Below are 15,902 nucleotides of genomic sequence, written 5' to 3'. Positions count from 1 at the left end.
AACACCCATTGTAAGAGAGCCGGCCTATAATAAATCGAATATTTGCTTCATTTCACTTTGCTTTTCACATACACGTCGTGTTGTAGGTAGCCTTCTTGCCTTTGGTTGCCTGCGGCCGCCTCGCCCAATCACCAGGCAGAAACCCGCCACTTCGTTGGCCGCTTGACCTCCCCCACCTCCCTCCCCGCCATGTGACGAGCTTCCACCACCAACGTCGTCATAAGCAACATTCTCATCAGGGTCACTCTGACACTGTCATCCGCCGTTGCCCTGACTCCATCATCAGCATCAAGTCAGTATCTTCTATACGCGAGCTGCTCCGAGTCCTACCTGGACCCTGCATTCCATAGCAGCCCTAGCTAGCCAACATCGATAATCTCGAAACGATACGACAACGCATCACAAAACAATCACCAAGAAAACAACGGCCGATAGACTACAAACCAGAAGCCACCAATATAGACATCTCCTTCACTCGCAATAATGAACTACATCTACTCCACAGTCAACACACTCCGCGACCGGTACACGCCCGTCTCGCACACGTCCACGTTTCGCCAGACCGGCCAGATCACGCCCGAGGAGTTCGTCGCGGCTGGTGACTACCTCGTCTACAAGTTCCCGACGTGGGCCTGGGGTGACGCTGACGACGAGAGCCGCCGCGTTTCCTACCTGCCCGCCGGTAAGCAGTACCTCGTCACCCGCAACGTGCCCTGCGACCGCCGCCTCAACGACGACTTCGCCGGCGACGCGGGCCACGAAGAGTCAGTCGTCCAAGACGGGCTCGATAAGGGCGCCGGGGGCAGCGGCGGTAGCGGCGGTGACAAGGACGACGAGGACGGGTGGCTGCGCACCGGCGGCCTCGCCAGCTCGCAGCCGCTCAAGGCCAAGGACGTGCGCACGGTGGACGACGCGGGTAACGTCGGCGCCCCGGACGAGGACGATGACGAAGACGACATTCCAGATATGGAGGATGAGGATGACGATGAGGCTATCATCCGCGACGCTGGTGACGGTGCTCAAAAGAGGTGCGACTTTTACTTCTGCGACAGGCCCTCCCCTCACTATTTCCATAGCCGAGTTTGAGCTAACCTAGAGTCTCTTTTGCAGCGGCCGACGCACATATACCCTCTACATCATGTACACGCCGTACTACCGCACGCCACGCCTCTACCTCTCCGGCTACCAGATGAGCGGCCAGCCGCTGCCCCCACAAGACATGATGGACGACATCGTCGGCGACTACAAGGACAAGACCGTCACCCTCGAGGACTTCCCCTTCTTCGCCAACAACATCAAGGTGGCCTCGGTGCACCCCTGCAAGCACGCCTCCGTCATGAAGACGCTGCTGGACCGCGCCGACGCCGCTCTGCGCATCCGCCGCGACAAGGCGCGCGCCGCCGCCGCCAAGCACCACGGCCAACAACACCAGGACCAGGCGGCGACGGATGGCTTGGCGGACGAGATTGGCAAGCTCGACGTTAAGGGTGCCCAGGAGGCGGCCGACAAGGACGAGTGGGAGGAGGTCCAGGAGACCGAGGTGGCGGACGAGAACGAGGTGGCCATCCGCGTCGACCAGTACCTGGTTGTCTTCCTCAAGGTACGTTCCCCCGCCCCTAGTAGAGGGTAATAGCTGCTAACGCGAGCAAGTTCATGGCGAGCGTCACACCAGGCATCGAGCACGACTTCACCATGGGTGTTTAAAGGGGGCTGGAATAGCGACCAGCACTTGGATTGTCAAAAACGACGTCATGAAAACTTCTCTCTAATGTTCAAGATTTTATCGGTATTGCAAGACGGAGACAAACACATTCACTCCTTCTTTCGTGTTCTGCGGCGTTTTTCCCTTTTGGGCTTTCTCTTCAGCCAGTTTCTCGTTCTTTTAATCAAAGTAGGATAGTAGAGCAGAATAGACGAGGCATATTCACCCTCCCCAGTATTAAAACGCCGTCTTTGTCAAGAGTAAAACAAAAAAAGGTCTATATGGTTTAGTCTAGAATAGGTGTATGTATCGGTGATGCGGCATGGCATAGACATATATACAAGTGACTTTGTAAGCTAAAGAGCTCCATGCTGGACAGAAAAAAAAAAAAAAAAAAAAAAAAAAAACAAGCCGAAATCTCAAAGCTCGCTGAAGCATTCCCAATGATGATTTCGCCGTTCTAATGAAGAGAACATGGTTTATATATAAAATGCGAAGGAAAAAAAAGGGAGGGTATAAGAAGCAGGAATTGGTTTTCCTCAATTCCGTAAAAACATGCTACAATGGTGACAAAGAAAAAAATCGTGTAGACATGAAGCAATCCAAAACTCGGCGTCGATGGCTTCAAGGGATGGATGGTCAGAGAGGCGTATGTGAAGCCGTCAAGGCGGCCAGGTCTTGTTTCGCGCCGCGGCAGCTGGGCGGGCACGCTATGCCACGCCAAACGGGGCGCCAAAATTGGTGGTCGTGCGAATTTTGAGCGGCACGTCCACCTCAACAGGCTTGGGCGCCGTCTCCGAGGTCTCGGACGAGCCGTTGGCCTTGGGCTTGTCGTCCTCTGCCAGCTGCGACTTGATGACGGTGGGCAGCGCCTCCTCTTCACTGTGGCTGATACCCTCGAGCTTCTGGTTGACGCGGGCCCAGAAGATCTCGTCTTGAGCGGGAATGTTCTTGATCATCAGAGGGCCTTTGAGCGGCACGTCGTCCTGGGGTTCGAGCCGAGGTTCCTCTTCGACATTGTCGGCTGGGGCAGCCTGCAGCTTGCCCGCCTCTGGCACGGGTTCCACGGGTTCGGGATCCGGGGCTGCCTCGGGCTCTATATCCTCCTCTTCGACTGTTTTATTCGCAGCCGTCGGCGTCGTCGCCTCACTTTGACCGGCCGTCATGCTTCCATCTAGCGTTGTCATGGTAGGAAAGAGAGAGAGGGAGTGATTGGGTGTGTGCCCCGCGTGCATCGTCCTACGGCGCATCTCACCCGCTGCGAGTGCTTGCATTGTCTGGGCCTTGGAGGAGGATCGCCGGTTGGGCGCACCCTCCCGCTCCGAGGAGCTCTGATCCGTGGGTGGCGACGTCGCGGGCGAAGACTTGATGGAGGACTGGGTAAATGTGTCGCGGACTGCGTTGGCCTTGATGAAGATGCCGTCCAATTTTGGGTCGATCTCGTGTACATCAATGAGCGGGATCGGTGCGTCGTTCGTCTTCTTGCGAGAGGCAAGAAAGTCGCGAGCAGAAGACGTCTCGGGTTGGGTGCGCGGATCGAGAGGCATGAGCGCAGACTGCTCGGGGTTACCCGTGGGAGACGTGCGCGATGCGCTGCTGCTGAGAAAGTGTGGTCGCTGCGAGGCACCCTGCAGACCTGGTGGCAACGAGTCGGCATGCAGCTTGGCACCAGTGGCGGGCGAGACAAGACCGCTTAGTTGACTGCTTGGGGAGGTGAGCGATTTGAGGCCGGCAGTTTCGCTCTCGAGATGGTGGACACGCTCACGCAACGCATGCAGCTCGCGTTGCATGGCGGTCTTTTCGGTGATCCATGACTCGCGCATGTCTTCCATGATTGTACGCTCCTCCTGGTAGACTTCTTCGGCACGCCTGCGATTCGCTTCGAGGTATTTGCGTTCGGCCTCCCAGGCCTCGCGGATCAGCGAGTTTTGCTGGGCGAGGCGTTGGACGAGATGCAGCGACGTCTGCTGTGGCGCCGCGGCGTCTGCAGAGGCAGAGCGCGACAGCGAGGTGGCCACACCGAGGTTGGGAGAGACGGTATCGCGGCGGAGGCTGCCAGCCGGAGGAGGCGGCATTGCGGGCCTGGGGGCCTGGGCGAGGCCAATATTGGTGGGCGAGGGGCTGCTATCGCGGCGTAGAGAGGGATTCAGCGAGGAGGCGAGGGGTATGTGGGAGAAGGCATAGTTGAAATGTGGCGCAGAGGGACCAGCGAAGGCGGGGGCGGCGGCAGAAGCAGCGGCAGCGTCCGTCGCGCCGTGTGTGTGGTATTGATAAAATGATTGCAAGTCGTGGGTGGTGGGCGGCACGGCTGTACTGGCGAAGGTAGGTGAGGCCGGAAGTAGGGCGTCGTGGTCGAAGCCTCCAGAGGGGAGGAAAGCGTCAGAGGGTTGCCTCGTCATTGTGATGGGCGGTGTTCTGCTATCATGGCGCGACCAATGGACAGCGCGACCTGTGTCGGCCGAGGACAGCGAGGACGTGGTTTTCTCCGAGGTAATTATTCAGAGTCCGCAATCACAGTGGTACAGACAGAGGGAAAAAGGCAGCTTGGGGTTGCAGCAGCAGGCGTGCAGGGTCGTCGGGCCGCTTTCTGTAGCGTCTCCCGTGCTGTAGCAAATGGCGGATGAGAGAGCGAGGGAGGAAGACCGCTGCGTCGCACGAATACGCGGGACAAGCCACTACTAGGGGTCCAGGCGGGGAGCAGCGAGGGCGATGAATGGCTGCCGGGGCAGGGCGGTGGACGGCGGAGATGCTACTGCTGAGTTGCAAGGATAGGTTGGTGGCTTGAGTTATTGCAGTCGTGCGTGGCCGGGGTTGGGGCCGGGACGGGCTGTCGATGTCGAGCGAGACAGAAGCGGGCGGCTTGCGAGGAGGAAGCGAGAGGCGAACGAAAGTCGGGTGGCGTGGGGTTGTTGGTGATGATGATGATGATGATGACGATGCAGGGGATGAGTGATGGATGGGGTGTTGCTCGCAACAATGGGGAACAAAGGCGGCAGAAAGCATGAGCAAACAGCTTCGACGACAAGAGGCACACGAGGATGCTGAGGGCTGGCGCTACATGTATGTATTTCCGAGTGGGAATGTATGGTGGTTGTTAGGCGTTTTGCTGAAATGTACTTTTTGGTCCACTCGACTCTGCCTCGGCAGCTTTGAGTGGTGGGTTTTGGGGTTTCAGTGGCTTTCGGTGCCTGGGTCGTGGATTTTTAGTGGTAATTGCGGAATTTTTAGTGGTTGGCGCGCTAAAGCAGAGTGGATGCCGATTCTCGTCGACTTCCATGAGATGCCTGCTGTTGAATTTTGTCATTTTCTCCCTCTTCCTTCTGGTTGTAATTTGGAGGGATCTGATATGAAAGAAGCATTAATGCCGTACGAGCATCTACCTACATCAATCTTTCTCTATCCGAAACCACGGAGTGCAGCCTGCAGCTGCATCATCATGCCGTTGCTTGCACAACGTGACAAGTCTACATAGGTAGCACATGCCCACGAGGAGCACCTTACCTAATCCATGAGGTAAAAGGTACTCCGTACAGTACCTGATTATGAGAGTTGGTGCTAAAAATCGAAATCGGCCTCGGCCCGCCCTAGTATAGAAATTCGGAAAAAGCAAAAGCAGATTGTCTCTCAATTAGAATCATGACTTACAGCCGTCCTCGGAACGAAAGTAAGAATGCGAGATGCAAGGCCTGCCCGTTCAATCTGGTCGACTATCTGAGCCATCCGCCAAGAACGCGCCCTCGCTGCCTCAGAGGTGCCCGCGAGCAAAACGCCACCAAATAAACCCTGCCCAACTTTAACACCGGTAACTCAAATCATGGAATCTGGTCACAACAATCCCTGCACAGGAGTCGTATCGGTGCTAAATACATACATTAACACTATTTGCTATTTCCTCAGAAGGTGGTCATGTTCAGCGCATACCCCCCCACGGGGATCGGCCGAGCCCGATCAATCATGACAGCAGGCTAACGGTGTGATGAATGAATCGCGGATACTTACGGCATGCTACCTGAGCTTTTGTCTGGGATGTGTCTTTCGTTTCATCTCTTTTTTGTTTTTCATGCAAAATTGTTATGGCCTGACTACCCAGTATTTACCACGTCTATATATGCGCCTCTACATTCTCGAAAACCTTTGTCGGTGACCGACGCCCCCTTCACACACCAAGGCATGCAAAAGCATACAAACTTGCCAGCTTACATCCGGTGGCATATGCATATCCGGATCCGCGCAAAGCGCGGGCGGACGGGCCACCAGACGAGCGAATCAACGACGTGGAAGAGGTGCATAGCTGCAGTTTGCCCGCGCACTGGGCTTGGTGGAAAGCAGGCCATTACCGGGGAAAGAGAAAACACGAGTAGACGACAAGGTAGCACAAGATACGATGTTGCTTGCGTCGATCGCGAAATGAGCCCCAGGACCAAAAAGACACAAAACCATCACAAGACTGGGCGGTGACCTCGCTTCATACAAGCCCGACTCTGCCACGTAGATGGGAGGGAAAAAGCAACGACCAAAGACAGTCACCGTTTCGTTGTCAGCGAAAGGAGCAAAGAAGTAGAATAATGTTAAGAAAAAGAAAAGAAATTGCCACGCCTCATCGGGCTCCATTCGGGCTTCTTCACGCCCGATGAACACCCCCCCTCTTCCTCCACAGCTTTGCACCCTCAACTTGGCGCCCAATGTGGCTTCAGCTCCTTCCCTGTATGGGGGCTATCACACTGCATTGCATTGGTTTCTGCAAAGCGAGATGGCAAGCAATATCCAAAAGCCAGCGAGTAGTTATACGTACAAACACGGCGTCGAGGAAACAAATCGCCTACCTGCCAGTCTCGGTTCTGGCAGAAAGTGGCAGAACTTTTGATATTAGGTAAAATGCTTGGAGCTTCTTGTTATAAAACAAAAGAAGATACAAATTAATATAAAAGCACACATTATAGGTATCGCAGTCATGCGGCCTCGGACGAGTTTCGATTTGATCGACTTTTCGGATCGGTCGTAGTGCCACCAAGCAGGGCCTTAAATAGATAGATACATACATAGCTTGTATCAGTACACGAAGTCAAGCGATCAGCTAATAATTAGAAGTGATGACTGCACTCGTTTGTGTGATGAGTAGTTATTTCACACGTAGGTTTATCTAAGCTTTGATAATTGTAATACGGAATTGTTCTGTGAGTCAATGGCTGAGACGACTGTTGCAAAATACATACTTGATTCATTACCGCATTTTCGTCTTCCTTTCATGTTCCTTTTCTTACTTTTTTGGTGCCAATCTGAGACAACCCGTGCAGAGGTAGACTCTGTAGGGAGAACATGGCAAAGCCGAAGCATCCTGTTAGGAAAAGGAAAAAAAATGGACCCAGGATTCTAGGCGGAAGCAATAGAATACTGTTTGGTAATTGCCAAACATTATCTTGGTTGTAAACTTAGCCGCGGGGCCTATCGTCTCACAATGTCAGTGCGGGACGGCGCGCACGATCGTCGATCCTATGCTTCTTCATGGATACTTTGCCGACCAGCAACGCAATAAGACGATAGCGGGACGGTTGAAACTTGTTTCCCCCATGCCCCAGTCAAAGTCGTATGTATCCCACGCCGAGACCGTGCAGCAAAAATGTAAGCGATGCAAGTGATATGCAAAGGACCAAGGCTTGTGCAAATGGCGCCCCCGGTGAGGATTGAACGATTGCCATGGGGCCCTGCAAGCCAAGACTGTCGCACAGACACCTTTCACCAACGGTCGTCGTTCCGTAGAGTGGATGACGGCATTGACGGATCTTTCCCGTCCGTCCAACGATCAGACTAGTAGCGACCAGGCCTGCCTGCCTTCTCCGAGGTTCGCTCATGCGCAAAGGTCGAAAGATGGTGCCCCAAGCACCAGGCTGTGCCGCAAATATGTGTACTTAGGTATCGTGTGTGACGAAGTGACCCCTGCCGTTACCCGTCACGCTGCCACATTGCGCTTTCCAACTGGTCCGTCACAATGTTTACTGCGCCCGCCCCGACTTGGCGCCTTTTTTTGTCAGATACGCCACCGTGCTGGGGGTTGGCTTGCCGAGGATTGATGAATTGCTGGTTGCGAGTTATTGTGTGCTCAGGCCAATGACCCTGGTTTCTGTTGTCGCCTCTCCCCGGCCTCCCCGTGCAACAGCAGGTCGTCTCTTGTTAGGCGGCGGACCCCTTCGATATTCCTTGGAGACAATGCAATACTATAATTGCAATATGTGCGCATGGTTCATGCAAGCAAAAAGTCCCGAGAAATACTAGTACGGCATCTGGAATAAGGTGGTAATTCTCTGCGAGCCACCTTACCACCACCATTATTGTGCGCATGTTGTCTGCCATGCCATGTCGAATAAACGAGAGTGGCGTGGTTACACAACAGTTGCTCCCGTGGGAGGACAGCACCGAGTCGCAAGGGTTATGTAGCCTTTTGCAAGCAAAAGGAGAGCTGTGCTTGAAAGGTTACCCGACGGTTAAAGGTTTCACGAGCGTCTTGGTATCTCGGGTACCGCCCGAGGCGGTGCTGGAGCGGAAACAAGTCACCTGGTCTGCCACATGTCTTTAATAAACCAATATTGGGCGCGCCCGCATAATAAACAAGGTTCGTGAGACGGCGAGACGAGGTGCAGGATTGGCTTCTTCAGATATCTGGTAGACGACGCAGGAAGGCGAACCGAGAGCCGTCTGTGAATTCTGTGAACATGAACAAGAGGCCTCACCGTCACAGTTACACGAGAGGGTTGAGGATGCGCGGAATGCTGCCACTGTGTGATACGGAGTACACCTGGCGCTGTCCCATTGATCAGTTGAACATCCCCTGATCTATGCGCGCGTGGAAACAGTCCACGGCAGTATTGTAGCAAAGAGAAGACCAACAGGCATGGCTGTGCAACGCGAGACCGGGATGCCCGGAGAGGAAGCGGCCAACTATGGAGAGCCGAGACTTCGTTAGTTTGTACGACAACGGGCTTCCAACTTTTTGGGAGAGCCCGTCGAAAATTGTCTGTAATTACAGCTGGTCATGACGCCCGAGCAGCGCGTGAGCGGTGGCGGTCTGCTGGCTTGACATGGCCTGGCGACAGAAAGGTAGAGGGAGTTGTCCGTTTAGGAGAGGATCACAAAGAACAGCGGGCGTGGCTCGGTCTGAAGGCAATAAAATCAGCATGACAAGGGCAAGATATGCAGGCTTCCGATCAAAGGACAGGGCGTGAGGGTGTGTACTGCAAGGCTTTGGATCAAGAGGTGAGAACGGCGGTATCGTCTGCGGTCTGGGAGGTCGGGGGATAAGACGGGGGTTTGTGTGGCATGATAATTGTGGCGTGATGGGGTTGATGGTGGTATCGTTTGGATTCCTGATCCATGGGTGACGATACCCTGGTATGGATGTATGTAGGTAGGTTAGGTAGGGGAGGGCACTGGAACTGGATGATACTGTACGTAGCTACCTAGGCGGGAGGTCGAATACTCGGTAGGGTAGCATTGGAAGTTGGCCGTTGGGAAAGCCACGGGGGATGCGGACGCGAGAGAGATGGGAGGAGAGATGGGAGGAGAGATGGGAGAAGATATGCAGGCCGGATGTGGTGGAGGAGAAGAGAGAAATTGAAGCATCCACAACTTTGCTGGCAGGCTGTGGTTGAACAGCGCCACCTGGGCAGCTGCCTTTCTGGGAGAGGCGCAGAAAGGCGTTCAGGAGGCTTTACAGGGCTCGCCGGTGGATGTTTGGGGCGCTAGTCAGTGCTTGCAAGGGATTTCGGGGATTCTGGAGCGCAAGTGAGCTGTAAGAATGAGACGACAGCGGCGGGAGGCGTCTTCCAGGGGATTTTAGCGGACGGTCAAGCTGTGGAGGGGGCTCGGACGGCTGGGCTAATAACGGGCAACAGCGGGTTACAGTGGGCTACAACGGGCAGCTGTGGGCCTTCCCGCCGCCAACTGACACCATTTGGCCAGCCTTGGTAGGTAGTAGCCTCGTTTTCTCCGTTGGCTTCGAGTCGACAGCTTCATCAAACACACCCACTCCCACGCCATCATCCTACTCTCATCAAGCAATGCTTGGTATTTATCGGCTAACTCCAAATAAGCCCACTAAAAAGTCACAGCCATGAAAACAGGGTACACTTACGAATGCCTTTGAATGGCATGAAAACCGACGCCAACGATGCATCACCTCACCCCCGTCTCCCCCGTTTGATTGCACCGCCGCCGCCGTGTGAATATCCAACTATCCCAAGCACAAACCCTGCCCAGCCTGGAGACTTCCGAAACATATCCCACTTGTTTTGATGGCCTCGACCGCCGCCGCCAATCGCCGTCTCCATGATGGAGACCATCGACCCGTCCTCCTGCGGGCAGCAACCGGGGAGCCGAGCTACAACCAATCTTCACCAGCCTGCATTCTCAACACACGCCACACCACACGCCCATCCCCGAAAACTTCACGACGGACCAAGCTCCGGTGCGCCATGGACGTGAATCCACCACCCCTTTCCCCTCAGCTGCGTGTTCGGGTAGGCTTTCCCTTACATTGCCCTCCTCCAAACGCAGGCGCACCTGCAACCTAACGCTGCTCAAGGCAACATAGCGTTCTCTGCATATTCATCACCGGCGCCCGAGAACCAGGAAAAGGAATAACGACAGAAATCCCTGTCGCTCGACAGACGCCACCAATACGCACATAAAACCCCATCTCTGCCCATGGAACCAACAAGCACCCATTTCGTGCCCACCACCTAGGCACCCTTTCTACCCACCTCACACCCCTTCTTTTTTTCGCTTTCCTTGTTTTATTTATTATTAAATAGTTTATTCCGCACCAGCAGAGCTGACCGACTGGGGGAGAAGCAGGGCGAGAAACACGGAGGAGAGCGGTTGCGTCACGCAGCGCAACTCGCACGCTCGGAGGCACCTGCAACTACTCCTCACCACATGCTCTCGATATCCATATAAACATGCAGCCTCCCGCCTCCAAGCGTTATTATCACGGACAAGTTACGCTAGCCTGTTAGCCAGTCGGACTGCTTCCTATTCCCCTACAGCGACTCCGCCGTCCTATTCCCTCCGCCGTTGGGAGTCTCTCGCAACACGTACCGCGCGCCACTGCACTTGTCGAGTCGCTCATGACATATCTCTACGAGAAACCGGACCCTACTATACACGGAATTGTTCTACCTCAGCTTGAAGACGAACTAAATTTTGACTTTGGTATTTTTTTTATGGACGATATGGACGACATCAAGATTCCCGAGACTCTCCGCCATCGCCCCCCGCTGCCTGAGAGCAGAGACTATGGACTCGGCATCGCACTTATTGGTGATGCCATCAAAAGCCGCGATCAGCGCAACGACAATCCCTCAGAACCTCAACGGCGCATTGATGAAGCAGTCTTCAAAGTTGGCAGTCCACACAAGATTGAACGCAAGCCCTTCGCTGCCTTGTATCAAGAATACTGGCAGGACAACATGGACAATGACAGAGACGAGGAGCTCGAGTTCTCCAGTAAGCGAGCTCCCACTATCTAACTATTATGCTACAGCTCAAGTCTAACATGATCAGGCAACTACCTCTTATCCAAGGCGCCTGGCCGTCAGGTGAATCTCGCTTGCCACCGCACGCGGTGGGTCGTTTACAAGGAAGGTCAATTTATTTCCTCCAACGAGAACATCGCCCTCCGCAATGCTGGCCAGCAAGGTCTACCGGTCCCGAAAATCTTTTGCCGCGAAAGGCTTTATTCTGCCGGTGGTGAGGACGTCTACAGTATCAAAATGAGCTACATTGCCGGCCGGTCTCTGACCAAGCTCTGGGTCACGCTTACACACGAAGAGAGAATCGATGTCTTTACACAAGTCCGAAACATGCTCTTACGACTTACGATACCAGAAAATGCTCCCCAAATGATTGGTAGCTGTGATGGCTTGGACATTCGTGACAGCCGTCTTACCAAAACGCACTTTGGTCCGATTTGCAAGACGGAGAAGGAATTCAACAGATACATGGTGTCGACCATTTCGTCAGCTCCAGTCAACATCCGACGCGAGTATCTCCGCACCTTGAACCAAAGGCGACATCGTATTGTCTTTTGTCACGGCGACCTGTCCCCTGACAACATCATTGTGAACGAGGGCATGCGAGTCATTGGCCTGCTTGACTGGGAAGATGCTGGCTACTATCCTGAGTACTGGGAGAATATCAAGTTTTACTCTCGCCCTGAGATGGTGAATGGATGGCACGAATACGGCAAATACATCCTTCCTCATGTCTATGACGAGGAAGTTAAGAACTTTCTTGAGGTCCAGAAGTACCAGCTTCCGTAAGCCCACGGGGGCCACAAGGGACAGTGTGCTTGAGAAGTCTTGACCGAGTGCGGGTTCCAGAGGAATGTTGGAGAACCAAGAAGTCCAAGTGACGTTTTATCTTCGATAAGGACGTGTCAACCACGGTAGGTGGCTCAAACAAACTGTGTCTTGTGAGCCAGTGCCGCGGTTTAGGCGAGTGTGATGCGGAATATGTTTTTTTTGCAGGAGCGTGATGGAATGATGGTAGCTTATGGCAGCGGTGTATTTGAAGTTTGACATGGATCAGTTTTGTTTTGGGAAATGCGAGGAATATTTGCTGCTTGGACAAGAAATCGTATTCATGGAACAACAGGCTTGCTTGGGAACAATAATTCGGAGGAACAGTTTAGATTTGTTTGATATTCGGGTACAGGGCCACCAAGACTCATCTCTTATTGTGTAGGTCGGTCGTCTACTATCCCGTTGAATACTCCTCGTGACTATGAGCTGCACCTGCATGGTGCCTGCCGTCTATTGATACGAGAGATGGGTTTGGCCTGGAGGTTCTAGACAGTGATTGAGAACCTGCGGCCGTAGAGGGGCGTTGACAAGCGGGTATTTGGATAAGTACATTGACATTTTCAAGATGTATCCTCTTCCTCTTGGTTGTTTTTGTTGGCAGCAGCAGCAAGCGCATCGTGCACGCCCCCTCCACGATGTGAGGTCGTGAACAAGTGCTTACTGGCGTTGGCGATCCGACGATGACACGGGGCAAGATGATGACTCGAACGCCGGGGAGACGAGGCTCGTTGCTTTTCAGCCATGATCGATATTACCAGCATCGACGATTTTTCAATGCTTATGTTGAATTCTAATCTTCCAACTAAAAAGCTCGAGCCGTCAGCTCTGACATGGCAGCTTTGTGTCGCAAGTACCCTGCAGCCTGAGTAATAGACCGTCAGCCGACGCGGAAATGGTTTCCAATTTCGACAGGAAGCTCCCCGAGGTCGCATTATACGGTGGTTGGAGCTCAGAAGCTTCCATTTTCAATCATGACCTGTCACCTCCTGTACCTGATGCTGTGGGTGTGTTACTCGGCCCGAGCTTCACGTGGGCGGCCAGGGGACGCCATCGTCAGACGCAACCCTTCCTTTGAGCGCTGGTCTGCGCCGCAGTTCTTTTATTTTTATTTTTATCAGAAATTCTCCTCCCAAAAAGACAAAGCAGGGGATGCTGGAAAGGGGTGAGGCGCCTGATATTATGAGGGTGACCTTCTCTTTTGATTCCATTGGCGGCACACGACAAACCCACGACGACAACCCACCAACGCCGGGGGGGGGAAGCTCCTACGCCCACAACTTCTACTTCAGGACGTCGGTGAACGGAATAGCCCCCGAGAACGAAGTCGACTGCTCAGTGCATGACTTGGGTACGAAGGCATGTCTCGGCGGATTAATAAGAACAAAACGAGAGAGAGAGAGAGCTCATGCGCCCAACTTCCCGGGTCATCTTAGCATTGCAACTCGAGCCGCGGGGGGGCGAGAAACAAAATGCGGGAAAAGAAAGGAGAAAAACAGCACGCCTGTCGCGGCTAGATTAATAAGTGCCACCAAGTCGACACCGCCAGTCCGCCACGTCTACGAGGACAGAGAGGACAAACAACGCAGCAAATGTCGTCTCGTGTCTTTGCTGTCGAGCCGGGATGCCGATGTTGGAGGGGTCAGAAGATGAGGCTTTTTCGGCTCTGACGGCTTGTAGATCCCGTCGCTCAAGAGACCGGCCGGCCACTATACACGTACATGTTAATTAATTTCTGCTGATAATTTTCACAAGCCTTGCATTGCTGTGCAACATGAAAAAACGGTCGCCATCGGTGGGCTGAGCTGTCTTTTGTGCGCCTTCCCGAGAACCTGGTCGCGGGTTCGTCTTGGTCCCCGATAGCTGGCAGAAACAAAAAACAAAAAAACAAAAAAAAAAAAAAACAGAAAAAGCCTCCTCCGCCAGCTAGGGATTATCCAGTCGAGACCCCTTCTGCTTTGGGCATGCTCGCATGTACCTCTTCTCTGTTCTGTTGGGGAACAGGACGAGGGGGTTCTGCGATGACTCGTGGTCAAAATCCCTGTAGAGGTCTCGCATTAGGCATCCGTATTATGCACAAGCAAAAGGGCCTCCTTGCTGAGGCCCTTGTTGGATGCCACCTCGAGCAAAAGGACTGGTAATGAGGGGCCTACTTCTCGAATCTTGTGCCTGCTCAGGAGATGACAAGTCATGGGAGTTTGAATGATGTTCCTGAATTTGACGCGTTTTTCCGCGGCCAACGTCTGTCAAACTATTCGGAGACGACCAATGATGTTGCTTAATCAAAGAGCATAAAACAGGTCCAAGCATAACGGTAGAAGTACATTTGTGTCGGGTCCCCTACATACCTGATACGATCGGCTCCTGATTACTTTTTCTTGGCCCAACGGTAGATGCCGGGGGGGGGGGGAGAAGCATCGGGGGCTATGTTGTGTGCCAGAGCGATATAAAGCTGTCACTTTATGCAGTAGCCAACCCTTTCTGTTTCTTGAATTGGGTGGCGCATGCAGACCAAACAACTCAAGCCTGGCGGGATTGTAGACTTGGCAATGAGATAGGATATACAACGTCCTAGTCCCAATCCCGTGTTACGCATGCAGGACTGGGAAGCACGGATCATCCTGCCTCTGCATTGTCGTCGTTTTTTGCTTGGCGAGTGGAAGTCTGACGCCCATCGAGACCTTTTGCCGGGTCAGGTACATTAGGTGCTTTGACTTACTTCTTGGATGCCCGAAGAAGACAAGAATAGAAGCAAAAAAATGCGATTTGTTGCGAAAAAAAAAAAAGAAAAGAATAAGCCAAATCGCGGCGCTTGTCGATCGTCGGCAAGCCAAGACTCGATTCGCCTCAGACTGACGTACGGATAGAAATTCAGCCGCTGCCAAGAACGGGACTTCTCCTGCACCGGAAAAGGGGACTGACTTTCTTGGACAGGTGCATATTTTCCGCGCGATAAGACAAAAGAGAAGAAAAGATGTCGTTCATTCTCCAACGGCCTCAGTTCAGGTTTCGCTTCGCGGGCTGCCAGACCCTTTGACCATCCACCGTCCGACCTCTTGGCAGTTTGCGTCGTGTGCGGGCGGGTACTTGTTCTTTTTTTTTAAGCTTACAGATAGACATGCTTGCGTTGTGTCTCAATTGAGAGACAGGAGAAGTGACCAAGAGGGCGAGCCGAGAACCTTCTTCCGCAGCAGCGTGCAGGATTTGACTATCGAGTGCGACATGGACTAAGTTGCCGTGCCGCTTTGGTGCTGCAGGAGGGTCGCACGGCGAAGGGAAAAAAGATAACTAGCAAACTGGTTCCTCACGAGTGACAGTCTGTCCGGCAGAGTGTCATCATGGCAGGATCTGTACGAAATAATTAGACTGCCTGGTTCGAACCAGATTCGCCCCCTCCCCCTCGTCTCCGCTGCCGTCTGACGCGAGCTTCTTCAATGCCTGGGGGCGGGGAAGATAAACGACGAACATGTTTGACTGGTGGTCGAAAAGAGTCGTCTATTACGAATTGCGAGACATTGAGGAGACCTGACTAGGTAGTGACATCCTGTCCCTGGGGCCTGGGCGTATCGTGACCCGGCGATCGTCACCAGGGACTGGAATTGTGAGGGACAAAAAAAAGGGGGCGTCCGCTGTTTTGGATGTCATCTGTTTCGTGTCATCTTCCCTTCTCGCGTAGCTTTTCCAGTGGAAAGGAATTCCCCGGATAAAACAGCGTATTAACTCTAATAATGTGTCTAAAAAAGACACTGCGTGGGTGGCAGGGATGGCATTGACTCGCCACCTGGAAGAGGGAGCACAGACCTATTCCCAGCCAGGGGAAACGATTTTGCATGATCTATGTACCAGGA

General features: G+C 53.4%; 3 protein-coding genes across 3 annotated transcripts; 2 read left to right on the top strand and 1 right to left on the bottom strand.

Moving 5' to 3' along the window:
- Window positions 1-483: 483 nt before the first annotated feature.
- Window positions 484-1,704, top strand: ISF_06136 (Autophagy-related protein 3; the record flags this gene model as incomplete). The annotated part of the gene is made up of 3 exons (XM_018849740.1): window positions 484-1,028; window positions 1,111-1,600; window positions 1,651-1,704. The coding sequence occupies 3 exons, from the start codon at window positions 484-486 to the stop codon at window positions 1,702-1,704; spliced, it is 1,089 nt and encodes a 362-aa protein (XP_018703238.1).
- A 708-nt stretch (window positions 1,705-2,412) lies between these two features.
- ISF_06135 (hypothetical protein) lies at window positions 2,413-4,101 on the bottom strand (the record flags this gene model as incomplete). Its single annotated transcript, XM_018849739.1, has 1 exon — window positions 2,413-4,101. The coding sequence occupies one exon, from the start codon at window positions 4,099-4,101 to the stop codon at window positions 2,413-2,415; it is 1,689 nt and encodes a 562-aa protein (XP_018703237.1).
- Window positions 4,102-10,917: 6,816 nt separating this feature from the next.
- ISF_06134 (Protein kinase-like domain protein) lies at window positions 10,918-12,015 on the top strand (the record flags this gene model as incomplete). The annotated part of the gene is made up of 2 exons (XM_018849738.1): window positions 10,918-11,200; window positions 11,258-12,015. 2 exons carry the CDS (start codon window positions 10,918-10,920, stop codon window positions 12,013-12,015), a joined length of 1,041 nt encoding a protein of 346 aa, XP_018703236.1.
- Between the last annotated feature and the right edge of the window lie 3,887 nt (window positions 12,016-15,902).

Source organism: Cordyceps fumosorosea (assembly GCF_001636725.1).
Source record: "Cordyceps fumosorosea ARSEF 2679 chromosome Unknown scaffold_15, whole genome shotgun sequence".
NCBI lineage: Eukaryota > Fungi > Ascomycota > Sordariomycetes > Hypocreales > Cordycipitaceae > Cordyceps > Cordyceps fumosorosea.
This window is presented reverse-complemented; position numbering and strand designations above follow the sequence as displayed.